The following is a 13,662-nucleotide window of genomic DNA, read 5'->3' as shown; positions in this document are numbered from 1 at the left end:
TCTAATTTCTGCGGTTCATATCCCAGGTATAGACAATTGAGAAGTGGATTATCTCAGCCGTCAAACTTTACATCCGGGTGAGTGGTCGCTCCATTTAGATGTGTTTTCTCAGATTGTTCAGCTGTGGGGTCTTCCAGAAATAGATCTGATGGCTTCCTATCTAAACAAGAAACTACCCAGGTACCTGTCAAGGTCCAGGGATCCTCATGCGGAAGTAGTGGATGCGTTAACAGTTCCTTGGTGTTAGCAACCTGCTTATATTTTCCCGCCTCTAGTTCCTCTTCCAAGAGTGATCTCAAAAATCATCATGGAGCAATCGTTTGTGTTGCTGGTAGCTCCAGCATGGCCTCACAGGTTTTGGTATGCGGATCTTGTTCGGATATCCAGTTGCCAACCTTAGCCACTTCCATTAAGGCCAGACCTTCTGTCTCAAGGTCCGTTTTTCCATCAGGACCTCAAATCATTAAATTTGAAGGTATGGAAATTGAACGCCTAGTGCTTAGTCATAGAGGTTTCTCTGACTTCTTCGGAAGCAGTTTTTGGTAGAAAAGCTTTTCAGGCAGCTGTTTCAGTTTGATTCTTCTGCTTATGTTTTAGTTTTTTCTTTTCATTATGAGAATAAACGTATATTTTGGGTTATGGATTGATTTCTATCGGCGGAAAATGGCTGTTATTATTTTATCCCTCCCTCTCTAGTGACTCTTCTGTGGAGTTCCACAGCTTGGGTATTGCTATCCCATACGTCACTAGCTCATGGACTCTTGCCAATTACATGAAAGATAACATAATTTATGTAAAAACTTACCTGATTAATTCATTTCTTTCATATTGGCAAGAGTCCATGAGACCGACCCTTTTTATGGTGGTTATGATTTTTTGTATAAAGCACAATTATTTTCAAATTTCTTTGTTGATGCTTTTTACTCCTTTCTTTATTACACCACTACTTGGCTATTCGTTAAACTGAATTGTGGGTGTGGTGAGGGGTATATTTTTATAGGCATTTTGAGGTTTGGGAAACTTTTCCCCTCCTGGTAGGATTGTATATCCCATACATCACTAGCTCATGGACTCTTGCTAATATGAAAGAAATTAATTTATCAGGTAAGTGCTTTACATAAATTATGTTTTTTTGCTTTTCAAATAAAGATACCAAGAGAATGAAGAAAAATTTATAATAGGAGTAAATTAGAAAGTTGCTTAAAATTGCATGCTCTATCTGAATAACAAAAGAAAAAAATCTGGGTTCAATGTCCCTTTAAAACAATTGTTAAAACAAAAAATACAATCATATGAAAGATTAAATAATGTTTATTAGTACCCCATATGTATATCAAACAAAAATTTAAACAAAATTAATGTCACTTAAAAACCCATCAATCTGTGAATCTCCCAAAACACTCGGTCTCTCTGCTTCTATCGAACAGGTATCAATACCGGATCCTAGAAATCAAGCATAAGACAAGGGGCGTCACATAGCGTAATCAAATAACGCAATGTACATTGTTATTACTACTCACACCATTTATTATTTCCTAAATACACTGGGTATTTTGGGTTGTGTTCTTAAGGTGGGATGTCACAAATATACTGATCGTTTTATTCAAGACTTCATTAACTTAAAACTTCAGCATCATATACATCTATTGTGGTATCATGTTAGTTTTATTTTTTCTGGACAGTCCCTTGGTGCATCCTGTGCCTTCTCCAGCAGCCTGGCCTCCTGTTAATGTCACTACTGAATGTAAACACCTGTATGGGGAAGCAGTTTGTGACGTGATGAACACCCAATAAAGAAATTATCTGTTTAAAAAATAAATTTGTTTATAAGGTGCACAAAGCCAAAATTGTACAAAAATAGCTTGATTTGTTCATATGCTTATCAGTATAGTAACTCAAATAAGAGGCTATTTTCTGTGTGTATGATTGTTTAATTACTTTGAATTATAATTCTTTTGAGTCAAGATGAAACCTGACAGATGGTTGACAGTTTGATAGATGGGGACCATCTTCTCAAAGTTAATAATCTGGTATATTTTACTTACTGATAAAAAAATGAAATCTGTTTGTTTTAAGATTGTACAGGGGGTGGTATATGTTTGGAAACTTAAAAACAATTGTTTGAAATATGTGTATGTGTGTTAGCCAGTAATCTCTAAAATTGGTAACTGGATAGATAATATGAACCTTTAGAAAGATTACATCATGCAAACTCTACTGCTCAGCAAAACTTGTGTCAACACTCTTTAAATTTTACTTTGACTTCCTGCAGCAGGTAATGGTTTTGTCAACCCACGCGCTTCTCCGGGTCTCTTAGGACAAGTAGGTGGTAACAACATGGGGAAAGTGATGCCCACCAAGTCTCCGCCACCACCTGGGGGTAGTCTGGGAATGAACAGTCGAAAACCAGACCTTCGTGTGGTAATTCCTCCCTCCAGCAAAGGCATGATGCCTCCCCTGGTGAGTCATCATTTTATTAGTAAATATTAAAGGGACACTCAAGTCAAAATTAAACTTTCATGGTTCAGACAGAGCATACAATTTTAAACAACTTTCCATTTTACTTCCATTAACAAAAATGTGCACAGTCTTTTCATATTTACACTTTTTGAGTCACCAGCTCCTACTGAGCATGTGCAAGAATTCACAGAATATATGTACAAAAGAGAGACAAGAAGGGCGCCTCCTAGTGTAGTCAATAGAACCAGGGGAAGAATATATGACCATGCATTTGTGACTGGCTGAAGGCTGTCACATGATAGTTGGAATAGACATAAACTTTAAATTTATCAGAAAATCTACTACTCATTTGAAGATCAGACTAGGAGCTATTGCATTGTCTTGTAATCATGCATTTGTTTATTATGCAAAACTACTGAATTTACTGGTTCTTTGAAGGAACATTGTACTCAGAAACAAACATTTTTTAAAAAAAAAAGAAAGAGGAATTAAGCGTACTGTATATCAGTTTCCCATATCTATTGCAGTTTTGCACTAAAATAATAAAAGCATGTGTCTGCTCTACCAATATGATAATTGTGCTCAAATTAGCCATCCCTCAGTCAGCTCCATATTTTCCATTTCAAAAACAACAATCTCCAAAATAAGGAGGTTAATAGGTGCACCTATATAAGTGAGTGTTTTGTAATATATACACACACCAAAGTGCTATTTAAGGCTGCAACAAAATATTTAAATTGCAGCAGTGCAAACGTATATATATAAATGGTCAATACATAATAATCATTCAATGATGAAAAATAAAAAAATAATAATAATAATAAAATGAGGTGACAATATTGTGAATTAAAGTGCTAAAAGTCATATCAGGGAATATTCACATATGTTCCCAAAGAGTGTTTCTGAAACAACAAAATCCAAAGTTCCGGAAAACAGATTGGCTGCTCATCTTCTGTGAATGGCCGTTCACTCAAAAGAATCCTATAAAACAAATTAAAGAAGGCGCCACATAGCGTAGTGCAGTCTTGTAACACAGGTAAAACAATTATGAATGGAAATGCACTCACATTTGATGAAGCACATTGAAATGCTGTACTTGCAGGCCAGATCTTCTAGCGTAATCTGGCTAACTCGCCTCCCATTTCAGGAACCTGGTAATAGGTATCAATCCGGTGGCAAACTGTAAAACTTGGATCCAAGAGTTGGGTGAACTGACAGTTAGTTTAACTGCATCATACCAAAGCTAACAAGTGTGCAAAAAGCAAATAGTTAAAAATAGTGTTTATTGTGGCAAACACATAGATACACAGCAACGCGTTTTCACAGTGACACACTGTTTCCTCAGGCTGATATTTTCCATTTCACCCTACCCTTATCTTGAGCACAGGATGAGCTAGCGAGTCAGTGAAGAAATTTTAAAACTGTTTGGTACAAGTCTTTAATTGGAAAAAATAGTGAAGTGTATGCTTGCGCTCACTTATGGAGAAATGCAACAGATATTAAAAATATAAGATTCTGTTGCATCATTTGACAAACTGATCAGCCAGCTATCTGTAAATGGACAAACCCAGTAATGGATCGCACTTACAACATTGTGTATTACAGTAACTAGGTAGCACTCTCTGAATAAAATGGTTCACATAACCTGAGACAAGTAGCTGTAAAATCTGCTAGCCAGAAAAAATAGACATGTACAGCAAAATACAGTAAATGCTAAAAATGAAAAACGAATGTGTGTTTGCAGATGTTTATTTGTATATATATATTTGTGTATATATATATATATATATATATATATATATGTGACGTCTGGTTGTACCGGGGTGCTGTAAATAAATATAAATGCATTTAACTAGTAAAATAACACTCCCTGTGTGAATGTCTGAGCGAGCCGCCCTATATATTTACTATTACTTTCTGGCTGTGTTGGTATAAAATGGCAGTCTTTTCCGCTTGACTTGTTCACATCTCACAAAGAAATTTGTCAAATAACAAGAAATAATAAGTAAAACCTGGATACATTAGCAATTATTTATGTCACAATTATGTTATTACATCCTAAAAAAACAGTTATGTGCTTTTTGCGCCTTGTGACATAAATAAACTGTATGCTTTAAAGGGGACAAACATATTAAACAATCCACCAGATTTATCTGTAATATAAAGAATATATCTTCTGAATCTGATTAATTAAACCAAAACTTTATTACTTATTGCAAATTGGTTTTTTTTACAACACATCCACATATTACTCAAATATTTTGTGGTACATTCCTAAATATAACTGTACTTTTCCTTATTTATTGGGTACAGACGGAAGAAGATGAATTAGAACTGGTGAGTTGTGTGTTTTACAGAAATAACATTTCCAATTTCCACTAAAGAAAAAAAATAAGCAGCTAATTTAATTTCCCTCTGCAGATGAAAAAAAAAAAGATACTGTGTGCTGGATTAGTGTGTACTTTACATGTCATATTATAGCTATGGTTATTGTCCACAATCCTAGGTCGTGGTAGTCACTTGTTGCTTACAGAAAAATGCACATATGACCATATATAGTCTTAAATTGTCCCAGGTGATTGTGCGTTTCCTCTACTGTAGCAGGAGATCTCTAGTGTGTTTGTCTTCTATTCAGAGGTTACATCATCCTTCATGAGGTCATTTCTTGACTGTGCTGTGAATGATCTCATCTTTCACAGGAGGAGGAAAACGCTAGTCTGCTGTATACTCAGACAGCTCTAAACCCATTTATGTTTTACCTTATAGGATGGTCAGTGCAGCACAACCAGAGCTTGATTACCCCCTTCAGCCCTGCAGCATTTTAATTGAAACCAGTTTTAATTATTTAACATTCCCATGTGCTTCCAAGCCTAGTGCAGCACTTTATGAATGCATTTCTAGTGCATTGTAAATAGTTATCAATCCTTGTTCCTTTTGTTTCTATGTTATGGCACATTGCACAACTGCTACTGTTTTACAACACTTTGTGTATACGTGCATATATGCGTGTGTGTGTGTGTATATATAGATATACAAAGACAAAATAGTATAAAGGAAAGAAAAAACAAGATGTCAAACATAGTGCCATTGTACATAACCATAATCAGATACATATGCATTTTTAAACTCTACTGAGACTTAAAATCCATTATCTCTGCCAGAGCTGTATTATTATATCAGCTTTTAGTCTTTCCCTTTTCAATATGAAGACAAATCAACAGACACAGAGAAGCAGTGCATGCAGCATGATACATTTGGTGTTGCTTGTGATGTGCTGCATGCTGTTTTATGAAATTATTGTATGTATACTGAATTTGTGTATTAAAGAAACTGTTTAGTCAATTTGATGTCGGAAATGAGATTAGTAGAACCAGAAGACAGTAAATAGTTTTTTCTTACAGAGAATTTGTGAGATAAATTTCCTTTTAAATTTGAGGAGAGTCAACGGCTTCATTCCTTGTGGGAAATACTGAACCTGGCCACCAGGAGGAGGCAAAAACACCCCAGCCAAATGCTTAAATACCTCCCCCACTCCCCTCATCCCCCAGTCATTCTTTGCCTTTCGTCACAGGATGTTGGCAGAGAAGTGTCAGAAGATACAGAGTAGTTTCTTATGGAGGTAGTACTCTTCGGAATGGGATTGGATTTTTAAGTAGTCTTGTCAGCCTCTCAGTGAGAGCATTGGCGAATGTTAGAGTCTGGAGATGCAGGGAGAATTTTTCTGCGAACCCATCCAGACTCTTATTAACAGCTCCTAAGCAGTGTTGACAAGTTTCACTGCCTGCTTCTATCACTCAAGTCCATGTCAGCGATGCTACAAGACTGTCAAACTTGAGAGGCTGTGTTTCTGTTCCACGGCATAGATTCCGGTAAGATTGTTTCATTTTTTATACACATTTGATAACACAAGAAGACAGGGTCACAGTGTGACTCCTTTTATCTGAATGGAATCGAGGGTTAATGTCTCTGGAAGGGGATTAAAGAAACAGGAGGGATTAATCACATATTTTTAATATTGTGTTTATGCTGTGACATGTGTGAGATGTGGCTCAGGCAGATGTTGGAACGTACAGGTTTTACTTTCATTTTGGAGCGCTGCACAGCCAGTTAGGCTTGGCGCACTTTTAGTGGTCAGGGGGGGTCCGGCATGGCGCACCATGTGACCGGGTGTAGTCACAATGATTCTCTTCTTCCTGACCATGCGGTGTCTGGAGACAAAGCGCTTTCTCTCTTGGGCCTGGGTCATAGGATGTGGTGAGTGCCCCAGCGATTGGGGGTATAAAGGTGCCATTTATCTTTGTCTATAGTCCTTTTTATAAGCGCAAACTATGGAGGGTACTCCCTCTTTACCTAAATTTATAAGCGCAAACTGATACATTAGAGGGTACTCCCTCTTTACCTAAATCTAATGCCTGTCTCTATATTGTGAGGAGGCTACGGTATACCCGCCTGCTCAATTATGTTCCACATGCCTTAATAAAGTACTTATCAAAGAAAGCTAATATGTTGAGTTCTTCTACCTCTGAGGAGTCTCCGTCCCGTGAGGTGGGCACACTAAATTCATCTCCTAATACACATGCAGCTTCCTGTAGCACTCCTATTCCTCCATCTGGAGGTGCCCTTTTACCGCCAGACTTTACTGAACAGTTACAGATGGCAGTGTCTGTGGCCTTTAGTGCTTTACCTCGCACTGCTAAGTGCAAGCGAAAGGTTAAATATTGATATCCTTCCCAGGGCTCATCTACTAGCTTATTGGATTTGTCTTATACAAAATTAGGATAGTTCACAGGATGGGGAGCTGTTTGGGGTGCCAGGAAGGCACAGGGCCTGTGGACTCGAGAGGAATCCCTCCTCCCGATCAACATCTTGGAACTTCAAGTGATCTTCAATGCTCTGAAGGCTTGGCCCCTTCTGGGTTCAGCCCAGTTTATCAGATTCCAATCGGACAACATAACCTCTGTGGCTTACATCAACCATCAGGGGGAACGAGGAGCTCCCTAGCAATGAGGGAAGTATCTCGGATTCTGGAATCGGCGGAGACCCACAACTGCCCACTGTCAATGATCCACATTCCGGGTGTGGACAACTGGGAAGTGGATTTCCTCAGCAGACAATCTTTTCATCCGGGGGAATGGTCTCTCCATCCCGAGGTGTTTGCGGAGATTTGCAGCAGATGGGGGACACCGGAGATGGATCTCATGCCGTCCCGGCTCAATTACAAGCTACCCAGATATGGGTCGTGGTCCAGGGATCCTCAGGCGGAGCTAATAGATGCATTTGCAGTGCCTTGGAGGTTCAGTCTAATCTACATTTTCCGACCATTACCACTTCTACCTCGTGCGGTGGCCCTCATCAAGCAGGAGCAAGCCTCAGTGATTCTAATTGCTCCATCGTGGCCTCGGAGGATGTGGTTTGCGAATCTGGTGGAGATGTCCTCATCTCCTCCATGGAGGTTACCTTTTCTCAGGGATCTGCTGGAACAAGGTCCTTTTGTTCATCAAAATCTAGATTCTCTGAGGCTGACTGCATGGAGATTGAACGCTTAGTCCTAGCCAAGAGAGGTTTTTCTGAGAGAGTTATTGATACTCTCATTCAAGCTCGTAAGCCGGTTACTCGTCGCATCTATCATAAGGTGTGGAGGACCTACTTATTCTGGTGTGAAGAGCGTGGATTTCCCTGGCATAGGTTCAGGGTTTCCAGGATTCTTTTCTTCCGGATGGTCTGGAGAAGGACCTTTCGGCTAGCTTTCTTAAGGGACGGATTTCGACACTATGTGTTTTACTGCACAAGAGGCTCGGTAAGCTTCCAGGCGTCCAGTTTTTTATTCAGGCTCTGACTAGAATCAGACCTGTGTTTCGACCTAGCGCTCCTCCTTGGAGTTTAAATCTTGTTATTAAGGTTTTGCAGAGGGCTCTGTTTGAGCCTATATACGGCCTTGACATTAAATTACTATCTTGGAAGGTTCTCTTTTTACTGGCTATTGCCTTGGCACGCAGAGTATCTGAGATGGCTGCCTTACAATGTGAGCCCCCTTAACTAGTATTCCATGCTGATAAGGCTGTTCTTCATACTTGGTTAGGTTTTCTTCTTAAGGTTGTTTCTGATCGCAACATCAATCAGGAGATTGTTGTTCCTTCCTTGTGTCCTAGCCCTTCTTCTTCGAAGGATCGGTTACTTCATAATTTGGATGTGATTCGGGCCTTGAAGTTCTATCTTCAAGCCACTAAGGAGTTTAGACAGACTTCTTCTTTGTTTGTTGTCTATTCTGGGAAGCGTAAGGGGCAGAAAGTCTCGTCCACTTCCTTATCTTTTTGGTTGAGGAGCATTATTCGCTTAGCATATGAAACAGCGGGACATAAGCCTCCTCAGAGGATTTACGGCTCATTCTACTAGAGCAGTGGCTTCCCCTTGGGCCTTCAGGAATGAGGCATCTGTGGAGCAGATTTGTAAGGCAGCTACCTGGTCCTCCTTTACATACCTTTACAAAATTTTACAAGTTTGACATTTTTGCTTCGGCTGAAGCATCTTTTAGGAGAAAGGTTTTGCATGCTGTGGTGCACTCAGAATAGGGTCTGCCTCTTTTTACCCTCCCGGTTCATTCAGTGTCCTCTAGAGCTTGGGTATATGTTTTCCACAAGTAAGGAATGAAGCTGTGGACTCTCCTCATATTAAGAAGGAAAACATAAATTATGCTTACCATATAACTTCCTTCTGTATGAGAAGAGTCCATGGCCCCCGCACGTTTCTCTCCATTGGGCGAACCTAAATTTTGTTTGGTTTTTCTGGCACCATTTATACCCTGATATTTCTCCTACTGTTCATTGTTACCTCTGCAGAATGACTGGGGGATGAGGGGATTGGGGGAGGTATTTAAGTATTTGGCTGGGTGTCTTTGCCTCCTCCTGGTGGCCAGGTTCAGTATTTCCCACAAGTAAGGAATGAAGCCGTGGACACTCCTCATTCAGAAGGAAAGGAAATTATCTGGTAAGCATAATTTATGTTTTTTCCAGGTTAAAGTTCTAAAACACAATGATTTAGCCAATAGTTTCACTGTTTTTATGTGATGCAACAAAGGCTGAATTTCTGTATCATTTGTAAAACGTAAAATTGTGTGATTCTTGTCCCTGAATAGTATTGAAGGAATAGAGGTCTCTTTCACACACAACTTAAAAAGTAATTTAATTTACCGATAGATGTGTGTGTTATTATGTATATTTATGTAAATTATAGCAGAATAAGGCCCATCAAATATAGCCCAGATCCACAAAGATGACAGGTTTATGTTAATGTTTAATTAATTGGAACAATACTGCCCTCTGGTGACATTAAGAAGAATACAAATAAAATACCAGACTATCAAAGGAGATGAGTGTAATCATGTGGCTTTTATCTGAATAGAAATGGACAGCTTTAAATTATTTTAAAACATTTAATTAATAAGCAGATATTTTTCTAAGCAGTGGTTAAATGATGTATACCATCTTTATCCATAAAAAGTAACTTTAATGGTCCTTCAAAGAGAGACGAAACACAACATCAGAAAGTGTACCATTTAAAAAACTTTCCAATCCAAAGGTTAGTAGTATGCATATGTGGAGCACTATATGGTAGCAGTGGTTGCACAATGTATAACATTGCTACAAGCATTGATGCATCACTGCTGCCAATTGCTTCTCCACACACATGCACGCTCCTAAGCTTACCTAGTTATGATTTGAAACAAATAATACCAAGAGAATAATTTACATTTGATAGTGGCAGTAAAGATTTTTTTATTTTTTTTTTAAATCTGAATCTTTGGTTTCGTGTCCCTGTAAGCCCTATGGATATCTTTTGTCAAGATTTGTGCAAAACATCACAGCCATATTGTTTGTAGCTTTGATTAAACTTTTCTCCTAGTGCCACAGAACACCTAAAACATTGTTAAATTACTTAACCAAGTTGCTTTTAATGTTCAAGGCTTGTGCAAAGTAATCTACTAAATATCATGCATTTTTAATCACCTTTCCTGACATGCCATTTAAAATTGTGTGTACTAAATGACTTAGTTCAAGCCAAATATGGTTGAATAAACATGCAGCCATAGTGTGTGTACATATGCATGTATGCTCACATCACATTGTCACATAAACAATTTAAACTAAGTTCCAACAATTTTCTAACCATGATCTTCTGTTTGTTCCAAGAATTCCCAAAGGATAAGCAGCTCCCAGTCTACACAGCCTTTGGCTACTCCTGTTGTGTCTGTAACAACTCCAAGCTTGGCCCCACAGGGGTTGGTGTACTCAGCAATGCCTACTGCCTACAATACAGGTATGTGTCGTCCTAATTACTACAACTAAAGCTCCATTTTTGTGATGTCTTTATATGTAGTGTGTTGGTCACTGGATGATGGTTACTAAAGTATCTTCAGTTAAACAAACTCTCATAGCTCTTTGTTGATTTTATGCAACTTGAGATAGCGAGATATCTTACACTAATCTGTGCATAAATCATAAATTCATATCTTCAGACTGACATATATATATATATATATATATATATATACAACACACAGAGAAAGTCCAGAACTCACAAGCACTCAGCTAAGATTAAAAGCAAAAATGGAAGGGTTAGTTACCGTATCTGGCCAAATGGGACAAGCCCAGGTACCTCGTCAAGGTCCCTTCCAAAACCTGGGTCCTTAAAACAGCCACACAATGCACGCTCTCAATCCAACAAACTGGGAACAAGTGAAGGGTGCACAGGCTTATGTAATCACCCTAAACATATACAAAACACAGAAGGGGACTGCACTCTCAGACTGGACTGGGTACACATCCCATGACCCTGCAACATGCTCAGCCCTGGGTGCTCACTGGCACTCACAGGAAGCTGTGCTGTCCTCAGAGTCACAGACAGTTAACCACAGACAGGCCTGGGTGCAAGGCCCATATAGAAAATTACAAAAAAATTATAACAACACACAGAGAAAGTCCAGCACTCACAAGCACTCAGCTAAGATTAAAAGCAAAAATGGAAGGGTTAGTTACTGTATCTGGCCAAATGGGACAAGCCCAGGTACCTCGTCAAGGTCCCTTCCAAAACCTGGGTCCCTAAAACAGCCACACAATGCAAGCTCTCAATACAACAAACTGGGAACAAGTTAAGGGTGCACAGGCTTAATATTATTTTCTCCAACATAGGTGTGTCCGGTCCACGGCGTCATCCTTACTTGTGGGATATTCTCTTCCCCAACAGGAAATGGCAAAGAGCCCAGCAAAGCTGGTCACATGATCCCTCCTAGGCTCCGCCTACCCCAGTCATTCTCTTTGCCGTTGTACAGGCAACATCTCCACGGAGATGGCTTAGAGTTTTTTAGTGTTTAACTGTAGTTTTTATTATTCAATCAAGAGTTTGTTATTTTGAAATAGTGCTGGTATGTACTATTTACTCAGAAACAGAAAAGAGATGAAGATTTCTGTTTGTATGAGGAAAATGATTTTAGCAACCGTCACTAAAATCCATGGCTGTTCCACACAGGACTGTTGAGAGCAATTAACTTCAGTTGGGGGAACAGTGAGCAGTCTCTTGCTGCTTGAGGTATGACACATTCTAACAAGACGATGTAATGCTGGAAGCTGTCATTTTCCCTCTGGGATCCGGTAAGCCATGTTTATTACGATTGTAAATAAGGGCTTCAAAAAGGGCTTATTAAGACTGTAGACTTTTTTTGGGCTAAATCGATTGATTATTAACACATATTTAGCCTTGAGGAATCATTTTATCTGGGTATTTTGATATAATAATATCGGCAGGCACTGTTTTAGACACCTTATTCTTTAGGGGCTTTCCCAAAGCATAGGCAGAGCCTCATTTTCGCGCCGGTGTTGCGCACTTGTTTTTGTGGCATGCAGTCGCATGTGAGAGGAGCTCTGATACTTAGAAAAGACTTTCTGAAGGCGTCATTTGGTATCGTATTCCCCTTGGGGCTTGGTTGGGTCTCAGCAAAGCAGATACCAGGGACTGTAAAGGGGTTAAAGTTCAAAACGGCTCCGGTTCCGTTATTTTAAGGGTTAAAGCTTCCAAATTTGGTGTGCAATACTTTTAAGGCTTTAAGACACTGTGGTGAAAATTTGGTAAATTTTGAACAATTCCTTCATGTTTTTTCGCATTTGCAGTAATAAAGTGTGTTCAGTTTAAAATTTAAAGTGACAGTAACGGTTTAATTTTAAAACGTTTTTTGTACTTGTTATCAAGTTTATGCCTGTTTAACATGTCTGAACTACCAGATAGACTGTGTTCTGAAAGTGGGGAAGCCAGAATTCCTATTCATTTAAATAAATGTGATTTATGTGACAATGACAATGATGCCCAAGATGATTCCTCAAGTGAGGGTAGTAAGCATGGTACTGCATCATTCCCTCCTTCGTCTACACGAGTCTTGCCCACTCAGGAGGCCCCTAGTACATCTAGCGCGCCAATACTCCTTACTATGCAACAATTAACGGCTGTAATGGATAATTCTGTCAAAAACATTTTAGCCAAAATGAACACTTATCAGCGTAAGCGCGACTGCTCTGTTTTAGATACTGAAGAGCATGACGACGCTGATATTAATATTTCTGAAGGGCCCCTAACTCAGTCTGATGGGGCCAGGGAGGTTTTGTCTGAGGGAGAAATTACTGATTCAGGGAACATTTCTCAACAAGCTGAACCTGATGTGATTGCATTTAAATTTAAGTTGGAACATCTCCGCATTCTGCTTAAGGAGGTATTATCCACTCTGGATGATTGTGACAAGTTGGTCATCCCAGAGAAACTATGTAAAATGGACAAGTTCCTAGAGGTGCCGGGGCTCCCAGAAGCTTTTCCTATACCCAAGCGGGTGGCGGACATTGTTAATAAAGAATGGGAAAGGCCTGGTATTCCTTTCGTCCCTCCACCCATATTTAAAAAATTGTTTCCTATGGTCGACCCCAGAAAGGACTTATGGCAGACAGTCCCCAAGGTCGAGGGAGCGGTTTCCACTTTAAACAAACGCACCACTATACCCATAGAGGATAGTTGTGCTTTCAAAGATCCTATGGATAAAAAATTAGAAGGTTTGCTTAAAAAGATGTTTGTTCAGCAGGGTTACCTTCTACAACCAATTTCATGCATTGTCCCTGTCGCTACAGCCGCATGTTTCTGGTTCGATGAGCTGATAAAGGCGGTCGACAG

General features: G+C 39.4%; 1 protein-coding gene across 9 annotated transcripts in view; it reads left to right on the top strand.

Annotated features, from left to right (window-relative positions):
• The window catches only part of MEF2A (myocyte enhancer factor 2A), a 530,557-nt gene that overhangs the window by 485,342 nt on the left and 31,553 nt on the right, over positions 1–13,662 (top strand). For 6 of the 9 annotated variants that reach the window (XM_053717606.1, XM_053717607.1, XM_053717608.1 and 3 more), the window contains 3 exons: positions 2,273–2,460; positions 4,774–4,797; positions 10,647–10,773. In XM_053717606.1, coding sequence (XP_053573581.1) covers positions 2,273–2,460; positions 4,774–4,797; positions 10,647–10,773 — 339 coding nt within the window. The remainder of the gene's footprint in view (positions 1–2,272; positions 2,461–4,773; positions 4,798–10,646; positions 10,774–13,662) is intronic. The other 3 variants (XM_053717613.1, XM_053717612.1, XM_053717609.1) reach the window with 1 other exon arrangement.

The sequence above is a fragment of the Bombina bombina genome, chromosome 6, assembly GCF_027579735.1.
Source record: "Bombina bombina isolate aBomBom1 chromosome 6, aBomBom1.pri, whole genome shotgun sequence".
NCBI classification, from domain to species: Eukaryota; Metazoa; Chordata; class Amphibia; order Anura; family Bombinatoridae; genus Bombina; species Bombina bombina.
Note: the sequence above shows the minus strand (reverse complement) of the source record. Positions and strands in the feature narration are given on the sequence as shown.